The sequence below is a fragment of the Eubalaena glacialis genome, chromosome 1, assembly GCF_028564815.1.
Source record: "Eubalaena glacialis isolate mEubGla1 chromosome 1, mEubGla1.1.hap2.+ XY, whole genome shotgun sequence".
NCBI classification, from domain to species: Eukaryota; Metazoa; Chordata; class Mammalia; order Artiodactyla; family Balaenidae; genus Eubalaena; species Eubalaena glacialis.
The window spans coordinates 51,106,172-51,119,515 of NC_083716.1; the positions used below are offsets into that span (position 1 = coordinate 51,106,172).

Here is a 13,344-nt window from a genome sequence, read left to right on the forward strand (position 1 = left end):
ATAAGTGAGTGAATGATGAATGAATAGACGCTTCTCAAGGGGAAGGCATTAGCATCTTAGAATTGATTCAAGATGTATTTTGTGCCAGAGGCTTCTTTTCATGTCTTCTGTGTAATGCGGGTGCTGTGACCCATCCCTCCCTGCCCTCTTCCCATTAAAAAAAATTAGACACTGACGTCTGACGAGTGTCAGCTCGGGCTGGGTGCTAAGTGACAGGATGTGGCTTGGGTTTCAAGATTGCTGCCTCCCGGGAGGAGTATCAGAGGGCTGGATGGACAGAAGTTCACATATAAGAGGCACGTCAGGAATTTGTGGGACCACTTTCCTGCCAGCATTCTGTTCACAGTCAGCTGTGGGTTTGGACCAGTAAATGTGGACAGCAGCCTGCTTGGACTTCTTCATGCAAAGACCATGACAAGGATGTGAAGAACACGGCAGGACCTGGGCGGTGTAACCAGCTCCATCTGCCACCACCACCTCCCTGGTGCTGCCCAGTTTCCTGCCTCCTGCCCTCACCCTACGTGCCGTGTGATGAGGGCTGTGGGCAGCAGTGTACAGAGGAGTGAGGAAGGCGTGAGGGGGCTGCCCCTCTCTGCTTATCTTCCTGGGCTTGGCTTCAAAGCATGGGGGCTGGTGACAGCCAGGGAGGCCAGCAACTAGGTGGGGCAGAGTGAGGAAAGGGGCTGAGCTGTGGAGGGGTGGCCCCTGAAGAGGGCTCGGCAGCCCAAATCCCTCATTTGAGGGACATCTGGCAGTTTGCAGTGTTGAGCTCAAGGCTCACATCTGGAGACTGGGTGTGGCTCTCCAGTCATGGAACCAAAGAAGGCGGCAGGATGGACTGGGGGCTCCTCTGGGCCAGTAGAGCCCAGAAGATGGGGGTTTAGGGGTGGTATCCTCCCCTGGAGAGTGGGCTATCCCTGCCTTTTGGGAGGGCTTCAGGCATGGTTCCAACCAGGTGACAGGCCAGGGAGTGGCACAGAGGGCCGGATCCACCTATGCCTGACCTGCCCAGGCTGTTGGAGGGGGACTGAGGTGTGTGTGGGTGTCCCTGTGGATACTTACCCTAAAGACAGCCCCGTAGGATGGTGACAACCTATGGCCTTAAGGTTTGCCTGGTGATAGCAACCATCTGGGGCTGCCCAGTGATGGTGGTGGACCAAGGCCAGCACTGTGCTCATCCAGCATTGTCCTATTGTTGCCTGCTCCCCTGAGGCATCTGAGTGTCCATCCCAGCCCGGGTGCTAGGGGCAGAGAGGTCTTTAGGGGGTTCAGTCCAGAAGGTGACGGAGACCCCCGAACAAACAGTGACACTGAGCTGTAATCGTGTATGTGGTAGGGATACAGCAGGCGCAAGGCCTGTGCTGTTCTAACTGGGTGAAGAAGGCCTCTGGAGAGGAAGAGGCACTTGAACTGGGTCTGGAATGATGATGAGGGGACAGCGATGTGAATTTCTAGCAGGGGAGTGCAGGTGCAGAGATTTGAGCCTGACATAGCCTGGCCTCAAGGACCCCTGCTTTGCACCTTGGAGCCTGGGAGTTGCCTTCTGGAAGCCTGCTGGCAGGCCAAGCTGCAGGATTAGTGCGAAGTCTTGGAGCTGGAGCTTAGCGCTGGAGCTTGGCAGGATGGGGATGTTTCCGCGCCCTCCACATTTTCCTGGAAGGGGTCCTGGCCCAGAGGTGACACTTGTTCCTGCTACACTAATACCCTGGGCGGGGAGGACCAGAGAGCTGAAGGCCTACAGGTGGGCATCCATGGGTCAGCTTTCAAGCCCTGGATGAAGACTGGGTGCCAAGGCATAGATGTGGGGCTCTGTCCCTCTGGGATGGTCAGTCCTACTGGGAGAGGGGGCATAGGCTGGTGGGGGAGAGAGTGAGATTTGCATACACACATTCTCTCTCTGTGACAGAGAGCTGAGACTTAGAAAGTGGGAAACAACAGAGAGAATAAGAGAGATATCAGAGAGAGCTAGAAAAAGTCAGACATGGGTTGAAATGCAAAGGGAGAATCTGAAGCCTCATGGTGTCTCTATTCCCCATCTGAGAGGGCCAACGGGCCCTGGAAGGAGCACCAGGCTGGGGCCTGGTGTCTGGATGGCCTTGGTTTTCCGGAGACAAATGCAGGTGGAGGGAGGGGAGAGGCAGGCACGGAGCTGGGCTTGGGCACCCTGGGGATGCGGGGAGGACTGAGGTCAGGCTCCGTGGTCTGGCCTGTCCATGTATATCCAAACGTGACCTCTGGGTCACTGCACTCATTTAATCCTCGTAAGAGTCCTAGAGGTGGGGACTGTTCTTAGCCCATTTACAAGTGAGGAGTTGAGGCTCAGAGAGGTTAAGTGACTTGCTTGAGGGCACACAGCTGTAGCAGTGGGCCTGCCTGCCTCCTGGGCCCATGTGCTCAACTTTGAGGTCAGGGGCAGCTCAGGGTTTCAAGTCAGGCTCCCCTGTGACTTCAGGCAATACCCCAACCTCGGGTCTCTGCTCCTATGCCTCCTGTCTAAAATGGGGTAGCAGAACCCACTTCCCTGGGAGGCTGTGGGGCTCAGTGATTAGTTGGATGGGCCGTGAATGGTGCCTGGCCCCTACTGTGCCTATCAAACTCCTACTCATCCCCCAAGACCCATCCCAAATGTCTCTTTCTCTATGGAACTTTTCCTTGACATCTCCTTGCTAGGCGAAATTAATCATTCCTTTTCCCGCAAGATTCTAGCACACTTCTCTTGAGTGTGTATTATTTGACTTTATGCTGAATTCCTAAATTCCTAAGAAAAAGGACTGAGTTTCACAGCCTTCTGTGTCTCTAGGCACAGGACCTGATACAGCGACGATCAGAGGATTTTGGGTGAAGGAATGAGTAAGTGCAAGCACAGATACACGGTGAGGGGAGCCCAGGAAGAGACATCTGGCCTCGGGGCAGAGATGCTGCAGGAGGCCCCCCCCCGCTCCCCCCAGTGCTTGGCTGCTTTTGAGGTTCTCTGAATCTCCCAGGACTCATCACCGTCCTGATTTAACTTTCACAGTGTAGGCTTCCGGTGAATCCCGGCCTGGGAGCCTGGTGTTCCCTTGGTGGAGCAGTAAAAGTCATTAACGAGGAGCCGGAGAGCTATAAATAAGCCAGCACGATCTCACCCAGTGTTCCCTGTGTTTCCAATCTGCGGGAGCAGGGAATCCGTTTTGATTCATTACTTGGCATAAGGATGAGGCCCCAGAGATTGTCATGGAGCCCCCGGCCCTTCCCCACCCTACTGGTTGGCTCTGTGCATCCTGCCTGCACCAGCTGCCCCCCTGCCCTGGGCTACAGTCCAACATCCAGTGGGACCCTTTGGCCTTGCTCCTGTTCCCCTCCCTGGGCTGGGCTGACCGTGAGGACAGACGGGCGTGGGAGATGCTGCAGGAGAGGCACCCGCCCAGGCGCTGCTGCCTAGGCAAGGCCTTGGGCCCAGCCAGCTTTCCTCTCCACTGTCCCCTTGGTACCCTCTAAGCTCTTGGTGAAACCCGCCTTAGAGTGGAGGGTCAGCTTTAAGAAACTCCCCTTCTCCACATGATGTAGCTTCACTCTGGGGAGGACCTGAGCATCTGGGGACCTTGGCAAGTTTGAAAGCTCTGCCTCACCCATGAAATATGGACACCAATAGTGCTTGTCCTATGGAGTTGTTAAGAGTATTAAATAGTTTGTTGCTCTGCTAGGCCATGCTGGGGGCTGGGCCACAGGCTAAGAGGGTGTGCAGCACACAGGTGCTTCTGCTTACGGGCTCATGGTTCACAGAATGGGACAGAACAGTCCACGATTGCAAACGTCAGTGGGTGGTCTGCAGGCGGAGTACCGTGAGGGAAGATTGGGCTCATGGCAAATTCTCTTCAGGGAGTCACAGTTACCCCCAAAAATACAGAATGAGGAGAGGTAGCCAGACAGAAGTGGGAGGAGTGCGGCAGGCCAAGGGCGAGTACGTGAGGAGACCCACAAGTGGGCAAGAGCTTGGGCATCCGAGTTACTGCACAAAAGCCAGCTACCTGGAACACAGGGCACGGGTGTGATGGCGCAGGGCCCTGTCGGGGTGTGGACTTTATTTTAAGGCCGACGGGAAGCTAATGCAGATTTTAAGCAAGGACAGCGCAGTCTGGTTGGCATTTTAATCTATAAAGGCCAGTCCACTGCAGTGGACTGAATGGGTGGCATGTGGATCTGGGGGAGGTTGGGTGTGTGGAGGTCCAGTGGGGAGATAGTAGTGGTTTAGACCAAGGTGATGGCATTGGAGATGGAGGAAAGTTGACAGATCCAAGATACATTTTGGAGATAAAACAATCAGGACTTGGTGATGGCTTGGGTGCAGAGGGTCAGGGAGAGAGAAGGTTCAAGAACAACTGGGTGGATGGGAGTGCCCCTTTACGGAGATTGGGAGACCAAGAGGGACAGGATCACACCCCAGGGAGCTCGGTGTTGACACACCATGTTTGAGTTGCCAATGGACTCACTGTGGGAGACCCCCTGGTTGGGGGTCAGGAGCCCAGCGAGGGCTGTGGGCTGGAGCGATTACAGGAACCGTCAACAGAACCGAGGTGTAACTTTCAAAGGGATGGGTCAGATATACCAAGGAAGGTTGATGACTCCATAGAGAGGACATAGTGATGGATCTGGGTCTGGGTCTGGGTCTTGGTCTGGGTCTGGGAGACGGCAAGTCATGGGAGCAACCAGAGCTCGTAAGCAGGGGCCAGCCTAAGATGGGAGAAGCTTTCTTCCTCAGCTTTCAGCACAAACGCAGATAGGTGTGTAGATCTGGTGATAAGAACTGGGATGAGTTCCTTATGATGATGGCTTCTGTTTTTAATCTATGAAAAATGAAGCAAGGTCATTAGTTGAACTTGGGGGAGAAGCCCGGAAGGTTTGAGGAGAATGAGCAAGGCAGGTGGTGGAGAGGATGTAAGTGAATATGGCGGGGTGAGGAGCCCTGTTGAGGATGGTGACACAGCTTTCCCACTTTGGGTCCCCATGTTGCTGGGTGCGTGGGTCTCTCTGACTCTCCGCTGTTTGCTCACAGACATGGAGAAGTGGGTGGGCAGGTGGACCCACCACGGTTGACCCTGGGCTGCGGTTTCCCAGCCGTCCTATATAAGGAGAGAGAGAGAGTTTGCAGCAGGGGGACTGTATCGATAGACAGACAGAAACCAAACTGAGCAAGGAGTCAGGAGTGAAGGCAGGAGGATGCTGGTGGGAGAGTCACTTAAGCAAAAGGTCTGTAGGACAAGATGCTTATCAAGTTTGTCCTGTGCTCAGGAGGGATGCAAGGCCTCAGTGACCCTCCCCTTTGGGGGCCTTTCGATGGTGAGAGGCGATGGGGGTCAAGGTCCTGCTGGGCCCGAGCTCTAGCGCTCACCTTTGTATGGTGCTGCCACCCGTTTCCCCCCATTTCATGGTTTTGTTTACCTTTTAAATGTCTTAATAAAACATGAAAAATAGTTATTCTCCATAGATCAGTAATTTACTATGAGTCACGACAATACTAAATTTGGTCAATTATTCATCAGCTATAAAGTATTTATAAATGCTACCTTAATTTAAAGCATTAGCCACTAGAATTCAAATATTAATAAAGTTGGTGCCAACTTAAAGGAGGAAAGGAAGGGCACAGATAATGAGGGTAGCTTGGGGGAGGGTGAGTGCTCCTGGCTGTTCACATTGTTGGAGTAGCGAGGTGGTACATGGAGCCCGGATTGTGGGGCAGGGCCTGGGGCTGGCCTGCTGGACCCCGTCGGAGAGAGATCATTACCTCTGGAGGGCAGGGCTGAGCCCAGGGCTGCCCAGAGCCAGCTCTCCCTTCTGCTGCCTGCTGTTACCAGCAGAGCCTTGCCCAGCTTCTCTGACATGAGGGCACCTCTACTAGGCTGCTTCCCCTCGGGTGGAGTGCCCTCTCTTGCCTTGTCCATCTGGAGAAGTCCTGTCACTCTTTAAGGGGCTACCCAGAGGCCAGTTAGCACATGAGGTTGAAAGGGTTTGTAGCCTCAGAGAAGCAGGGGCTGCATGGGCGACCTCACCTATTTGGGGACCACGTCAAGTCTTCCAGGAGGAACAGGTGTGGATGTGCTCGGGGCACCATGCATTCAGGGCACATGGTGGGGGGAAGGGCTGGGATGGCCGTGGTCAGCATCATTATTAGGTGACGGCACCAGGAATTGTGCATCTCTTCCAGCACAAGCCTTCTGGGGTATTGCTTCCCCCAGTCTTGGCCTGAGAATGTTCCAGGAATGCCCATGGGGATGGAGAAGACTGGGCATGGATCAGTAGTGGTTCCCAGACTGATCTCAATGTCTGGGGGCACCTCTCTTATCTCCAACACCCACCTGAGGCCCCGAGTGACTTGATGCACCAAGGATTTGCCTTTAGCAGAGGGAGGCCTTGTTCTTGCTTGCTGGCTCCTTCTCTAGGGCCTGCGTTAAGTGTGGAGCTGCCCCAGGAGTTTCCCTCCAGGGAAGGGCTGGGTAGAGTCAGCCATGGAATCCTGGCCTCTGTCCTCTGCTGGCCACCATCTCTTCCTGGGACTGGCTGTAGAGGTACCTGGTGGTCTGGTTCTGATGCTCTCGTTGCCATTCACTCTCTGGCTGTATGACCCTAGCCAAGTGGTCAGCCCTCTCTGTGCTTCAGTTTTCTCGCCAGGGGATCAGAAATCTCACCTGGGGTGAGAATTAGGGAGACCCTGCTTGTCAGTGCTACACCTGGCACATCCTACCCTGAGAGTCCTGTGTCTGGAGAATCCTGGATTAGCAGGACGCTGACATCTCAGGGGAAGCTGGCAGGGATGTGACTGTGGGGCTGTCTGGGAATGCTGGCTGAGCTCCATGGATCCTCTTGCCTGGGCCCAACCCTGAGTCTGAACAGCCTGCTTCTTCCCGATTCCTGGGAATCCATCACGTGGCCCGGAGACCTCTGCTCTCCTAGGCCACTGAGCTTGGGTAAAGGGTCTCGAAGCTGCTCATTACGTTCATCTCTACTTTACTTTCGCAGCTGATGAGCCATTCTTGGGGAGCTCATATCAATCCATCAAGCCTGCATTGTTATCATCAAGAGAGAGATCAGCTTTATGACCATATGATATTGGAGACAAAGAATGATAACAAAGGCTGTTATCTTCTAGCGAGCTGCAGAAGCACCTCTAAGCTGGAGACAGAGGTGACTTCTACATTCTTACTATGCATCAGGCAGTGCAAAATGGTTCTTCACATACAAAGACCTTCCAGAGAATATGCACAACAGCTCTGTGAAGTGGGTGCCATCATCTTTCTCTGACAGAAAAAGCACAGAGGCCCAGAGAGGGTCAGCCCCAAGTTCCCACAGCATGTACGTGGCAGGGCCTGGATTCAGATCCAAGCCATCGGACGCCAGCACTGGGGTTCAGTGTCTCTTCTACAACTGGGGTGTGAGTTGTGTGATGTCCTGTCCTAGGAATGAGCACACAGCCTTGTTTAAGCTAATAGCTGGTGTGGCTTTGATCTGATGTATTTTGATCTTGTTATTTTTATGTTAGGAGCCTCTAAATAACCATCATTTCAACAGTGCCCCAATTAGCAGGCCATTCACAGTGCATTAGAAATTGACTTGTATAAGGCTTCTCCATTAGTGCCTGGGACAGGCTTCCAGCCTTAATTACCCACCCTGCTCACCTAGGAGGTCGAGGCCTTGAGGAGCTTCCGTGGTGCTGCGGATGTCCATACAGGGGTGGGTCAGGGTGCCCACCTCCACGGGGAGGGTTGGTCAGCAGCAGGAGTGAGGTCGTTCTCTGTTGTAACTGCTATTTCTTGGGATCCTGGGCATGATTTGGGTGGGGACATTGATGGGGAGCTGGGGATGCCCAAGGAGAGGGGCAGGAAACTGACATGTATTAATATTTAGCATCTTTCTTGTGCATGGCACGGGATTGGCATTTGTGGTCCACGTTCTAAGTCAGTGCTCCCATAGCTCTGCTGGGTAGAAGTTCATATCTTCAATTAATAGAAAACGGGGGCTCAGAAAGGAGACACGCCCATGGCCACACGGCCGCCGGCCAGAGGAGCCCAAACTGGAACTTTGGTCTGTGAGATTCTAGCGTTCCTTCTGCTGCCCTGGTGAGCCCAGGCCCAGCCAAGAAGCTGGTGTCTCGGGCTGCCACCGGGGCTGGGGCAGGGGGACCTGTTCCCTGAGCACGTTCCCACTGCCCAGCCCCTGTGTCTTTGTCCCACCGCACCCCTCACTCACACTGCTCCCCCCATCTCTCCTGGTCTAAATCCTTTTCTTCCTTTCAGGCCCTGATGCTGACCCCACATGAGTTCAGCCTCTTCTGGGTCCCAGGGAGCGTCCCCTTTCCTTCCTTGCAGGCCAGGTTGTGGGGTCTGGCTCCTTGGTAGATCCTAAGCTCCTCAGATGGGGCCTGTGTTCATCCTGCTCTTTGCCCCTCCCCCTCCCCAGTGCTCATTGCAGGGCTTTGTGCTTAGGGGGTGTGCTGAGTGTATACATGAAACACACAGGAGGGAAGAGACAAATCCATCCATGGTGAGCAGTGGCATGTGTGCCCAAATGGGGAAACTGAGCCTCAGGGAGGTTTAGTGACTTAATAACCCAGCATATGTGGAATGGGGATGGGGCTTGCCATCATAAGTCAGGAAGTCCCTGAGAGGGAGCCAGGTGGGGTGGATGACAGAGAGCCAAGACCCAGTGATGGTGCAGTGGGTGTCTTGGGCTGGGACCAAGGGCTGGAGTTCCTGGGCAGCTTTACACCCTAGTGATGTACAGTGTGTTTTGTAAGATTACTTTTTTAAACGTATAAATGCAGTGTATCAGCATTAAAGAGAATATGTACAAGAGAAGAAAGAAAAATCCATTTATCATCACAGACCTTGGCTTTTAGTGTTTTCTCTTGCCTTTTTCATAAGCATGCTTTCTACCTAGTTGTAATCCTGGTGAGCGTAAAATGTCGTGCCTTGGTTTTGTCACTTAGTCACCCCCCCAGAAGCATTTTTAGACGAGAAGCCATCTTAGTCCAGCCCTTATCGGTTGTGCGGCTTCACATCTTGTTATCTGGGAAATAGACACAGTGATGCCTGCTGTACGGGGATGTCATGAGAATAATGTGAACTCATGTATATAGAGTACTCGACAGAGTTTGTGGCACAGAGGAAATTCTCACAAAATAGTCCCTCCTCCTACATAGCTTCATACTTATCCATTGTTGGAGGATTATTTTCCTTTGTAAAGGAATTACCTGTTCATGACATGAAGTTTTGGCAAAATATAGAAAAGAAGGAAAACCACATCTAGACCTCTTCTAAAATGCAGTCACTTTTAACATTCTGCAATATTTCCTTCTGGTCTTTCTTTCATGCATGTTAAGTTTTATTTAATTGGTGTCATAAAATACATACAATTTTGTATTACTTTCACATAACTTTTTTATGACAAGCACTTTCCCATCTTACTGTAGTATCTTCATAAATAGTTTTAAAGGCTTTGTGTGCTTTCAACAAATGGAACACTTTTATGTCACTCACCTCTTTGCATCTTTTAGATCGTTAGCAATATATCAAGAGTCTGGATAAGTATCCTCTGAATGTTTTTGGATCTAAAGCCATTTTTACAGCTTGGATGGATGCCCAAAGTGGAATTATTGACCAGAGGGCATGAAAATGTCAAGGCTTACGGTATTATTGTATCAGTCTTTACTGACTGCTGTGTGCCAGGCACATTGTGTGTCTGGAAAAGGATGGTGAGCAGAATGGGCATGGCCTTTGTCCCCTTGGAGCTTGAGGTCAAGTGGGAGAGAGAGACAGTTATACACGCAATGCAGTGTCATAATAGGGGAAGTGTGGGATGCACATGAAGCACTTGACAAAGGGTCCTTAGTCTGGGGGTGTAGAGTCTGAGTCTTGAAGCGAGAGTGGGTGTGAAGGTTCAGGAGGCAACAGGAAATGTGATGGGTTCCAGGGGCCGAAAGGTGGGCAGTGGTCTGTAACAGAGCGGGCCAGGGGCGTGTGAGGAGCCTGAGGCTGCAGGCACTGGGGAGCCTGCAAGACTGCCCTAAGGAGTTTGACTCTATCCGCAGCGGTCTTGGGAGCCACCAAAGGGCTTTAAACAGTAGCATGACATGATTGGATTTCAACTCAGGAGTGAACTTGGCAGCATGGAGCCTGAATGCGAGGGGCCAGAGCATTTAGGTGGCTGCATGATCTTCAAGAGAGACTGCAGAGAATCTCTTGTTTAACCACCCCCTCCTCCTGCCTTGTGTTTGGAGGCTGAGGGTTCAGCAGGGAGAGTTGTGGGCATTTGAGTTGTCTTCCTGCCGAAGCCCATGAATGTGCAAGGTGAGAGTCCGTGCGTGGGGAGCAGCTGGCCTTTGGTATTTGAAAGCTTGGAGGTGTCTTCCTCGTCCCGCACCTTCGCAGCCTCCCACTGCCTTGCTCCTTGGATTTCCTCCCCCTGGTCTTCGTCTCCTCCTCCCAGCCTGGTCTGAGGCATTACATAAACCCAGGTGCTTTCAACCGAAAGAACCGCATTGTCAAAGTTGTTCAAAAGTCTGCCGCCTGCAGCAGACGGCCTGCTGACATTCACAGGCTGTGTTGTGAAACTGCATCTGCTTTCCCACATTCCTGCCATCACATAAAGCATTATTAATAAGTGTTTGCTTCAAAACTGGTGCAGTGGGTTGCAGTGTTGGGAGGTGTATCTTTCTATTAATTGGTCTGATGTTCCAAAAAGATCTGTGTGGCTAAAAGGGGTTACTGGAACTCATGGTTGCTGGATGACTTCAAAAGGTGATCCCTGAGCACAGCTACCCTAGAAACAGCTGCTGGTGCCTGGTCGTGTTCCTCCTGCACACCTGCCGTCAGCGCCCCAGCTGCACGAGCATCTTCCTTTGTTATTGTCAAGTGGCTTTTGAATAATCCTGGGCTTCTGGAACCAAATGCTTCCTCTGGGGTTTGACCTAGTATTTTTATGATATGAATCAAATGGACTTGGCCAGGAGACCTAGGGTTTCTGGGGGGTTTTGCCTACAATCTGGATTCTCGGGGGTAAGTGTCTCCCTGGCTTTCCAATGTTATTCATTCCCCTCAGCCCCAATCAGTTCAGTTCAGCCAACAATTGTAGAGTACACAGTGTATTCTTGGCCTGTGGTGTGCCCTTGGGAATACATGGATCAACAAAACGAGCTCACAGCTCTTAAGGGGCTCACAGCCTAAGTGGGAAACAGGATGGCTAATTTAGTAGCACTGATGGCTGTCTCAGGCAGATGTGGGTTGTATCCCTGTTCTACTCTCCCCGCTTGAGTAGCCTAGGACAAATGATTTTGCCTCTCCTGACCTCTGTTTTCTCATCTGTTGAATGGACACAAGAACATCTAGCTGGCAGCATCACTAGGGCATCACAGACTGTGCCTGTTAGAGCCTCTGGCCTGGCCTGATATGGGTTCTTGGTCTCTGGAGGGAGGCAGTGTTTCTTGGAACCCTGGGAATGAGCTGCCTGGCATGAGCTGTGCCAGTTGAAGCCAGGGCAGCATCATCCCCATGCTGACCCCACCCTCTCTCTCCCCTCTCTTTCCAGCCTGTGACCTCATGACCCAGGGGATCTTGGCCTTGGTCACATCCACCGGTTGTGCGTCTGCCAACGCCCTGCAGTCCCTCACAGACGCGATGCACATCCCACACCTCTTTGTCCAGCGCAACCCAGGGGGCTCTCCGCGTACCGCCTGCCATTTGAACCCCAGCCCTGACGGCGAGGCCTACACACTGGCTTCCAGACCTCCCGTGCGCCTCAATGATGTCATGCTCAGGCTGGTGACAGAGCTGCGCTGGCAGAAGTTTGTCATGTTCTACGACAGCGAGTATGGTGAGTTGGGGGCAGGGGCTGCTCTGGGGCTCTGGTGGGGGCATGGCCAGGCACTGGGAGACCTACGAGCTGGACCATCGCTCGTGGAGGCTGAGCGCTTTGGAGTGGGCTGGGTGTGGACAGCGGTTGGTGGTCTGAGCCAAGTGGGTCTCTGGGTGGTAGGACTGAACCTCGAGCTTTGTGAGTGGGGGAGGAACTCTGAAAACAGATCTGCAGACAGGCACTAAAGTTGCCTAGCAACAACACCTTATCATGACAGCTGAAGTTGGAATCATCTTAGAGTTTTCAATAAAATATTAATAAGCCACTGGCAGGGATCCGAAGGGCTGCATGCAGGCAGTGGTGGAGGCTGGCTAGCATGGGTCCTCGTGGAAGCCTCCTCTGCGAAGTGTTCCCCTCTCAGTGGCCGCTCTCCCAGCCTTCCCAGCTCCTTGTCTCCCTCTGCCCTGATCTGCCCTCAGTTTCAGGGTTTCTGGCTGGGGCAAAGGTCAGGGGGAGGGACACCCTGAATGTCATGGAGCCAGGCTGGGGTTGTGTGGGTCTGGGGACACTGGGCATGGCTGGTCATGGCTTCTTTGAAGGCCTCCCATATGAAAAAAAAATCATAATTTGCTTGTGAGAAAACTAGAACAGTGGGCTTTGAAGAAATAGCTTTAGGTTTTCTATGACTGCTTTGTGAAAACAGACCATTTCTAGTCCCAAGATAAAATGGTTTCCACCTTATGCGTTTTTTTAAAAAAAAACCTTTTTGTTTTGAGTTAATTGAGATTCACATGCAATTATGAGAAACAATTCAGAGATTCTGTGTGCTCCAACATCTCGCCTGTCATACCATATCACAAGTGGGATTTGACCTTGACACAATCCATAGGCTTTGCTCATATTCACCAGTTGACACGCACTTGGGTGTGTGTATTCACTTCTGTGCAATTTTATCACATGTGGATTCATGTGACCGCCACAGTCAGATGCAGAGCAGTTCCCTCACAAGGATCCCCGTGCTACCCTTTTATAGCCACAGCCACCCACATTAAAGGGTCTTTAAAGGGTGTGGGGGACTGGTGAGGGTCAGCAGCTGCATAGCTGGGGCCAGGGTAGAATGGGGTGGACCCTCGAAAGTCCTGTTTCTCTCTCTTGGTGAAATAATTCCTTTGCCAAGAATGTAACTAAGAAGAGAAACCAGCATATGTTTGCCTTTGCCTAAATACTCTGCTTCTCTAAGACCAGAATGTTGTCCTCAGCTCTTGAGCAAATATGCTGTTTAGAGTCTTCCAGAAGGAACTGAAAGAGCAGACAGTCACTGTGCTGAAATTAAGGTGAGGTGGTGATGGGGAGAAGGGCAGCCGGAGGCTCCAGGCGCTTGAACTGGACTCTGTCCAGGACTCGACCTTTCCTTCCAGACCCCGCTCAATCCCTGACTCTGGGAAGGAGTTTGAGACCATGTCATAGCACCTCTCAGTGGCCCAGCCTTCGCCTGAGAACCCTTTGTGTCGGTGGTTCAAC

The 13,344-nt window shown here is 52.3% G+C and overlaps 1 protein-coding gene across 1 annotated transcript in view; it reads left to right on the forward strand.

The window, feature by feature from the left end:
• Positions 1–13,344, forward strand: part of GRID1 (glutamate ionotropic receptor delta type subunit 1) — a 666,870-nt gene that overhangs the window by 119,479 nt on the left and 534,047 nt on the right. Inside the window, exon 3 of the mRNA XM_061196716.1 lies at positions 11,557–11,841. Coding sequence (XP_061052699.1) covers positions 11,557–11,841 — 285 coding nt within the window. The remainder of the gene's footprint in view (positions 1–11,556; positions 11,842–13,344) is intronic.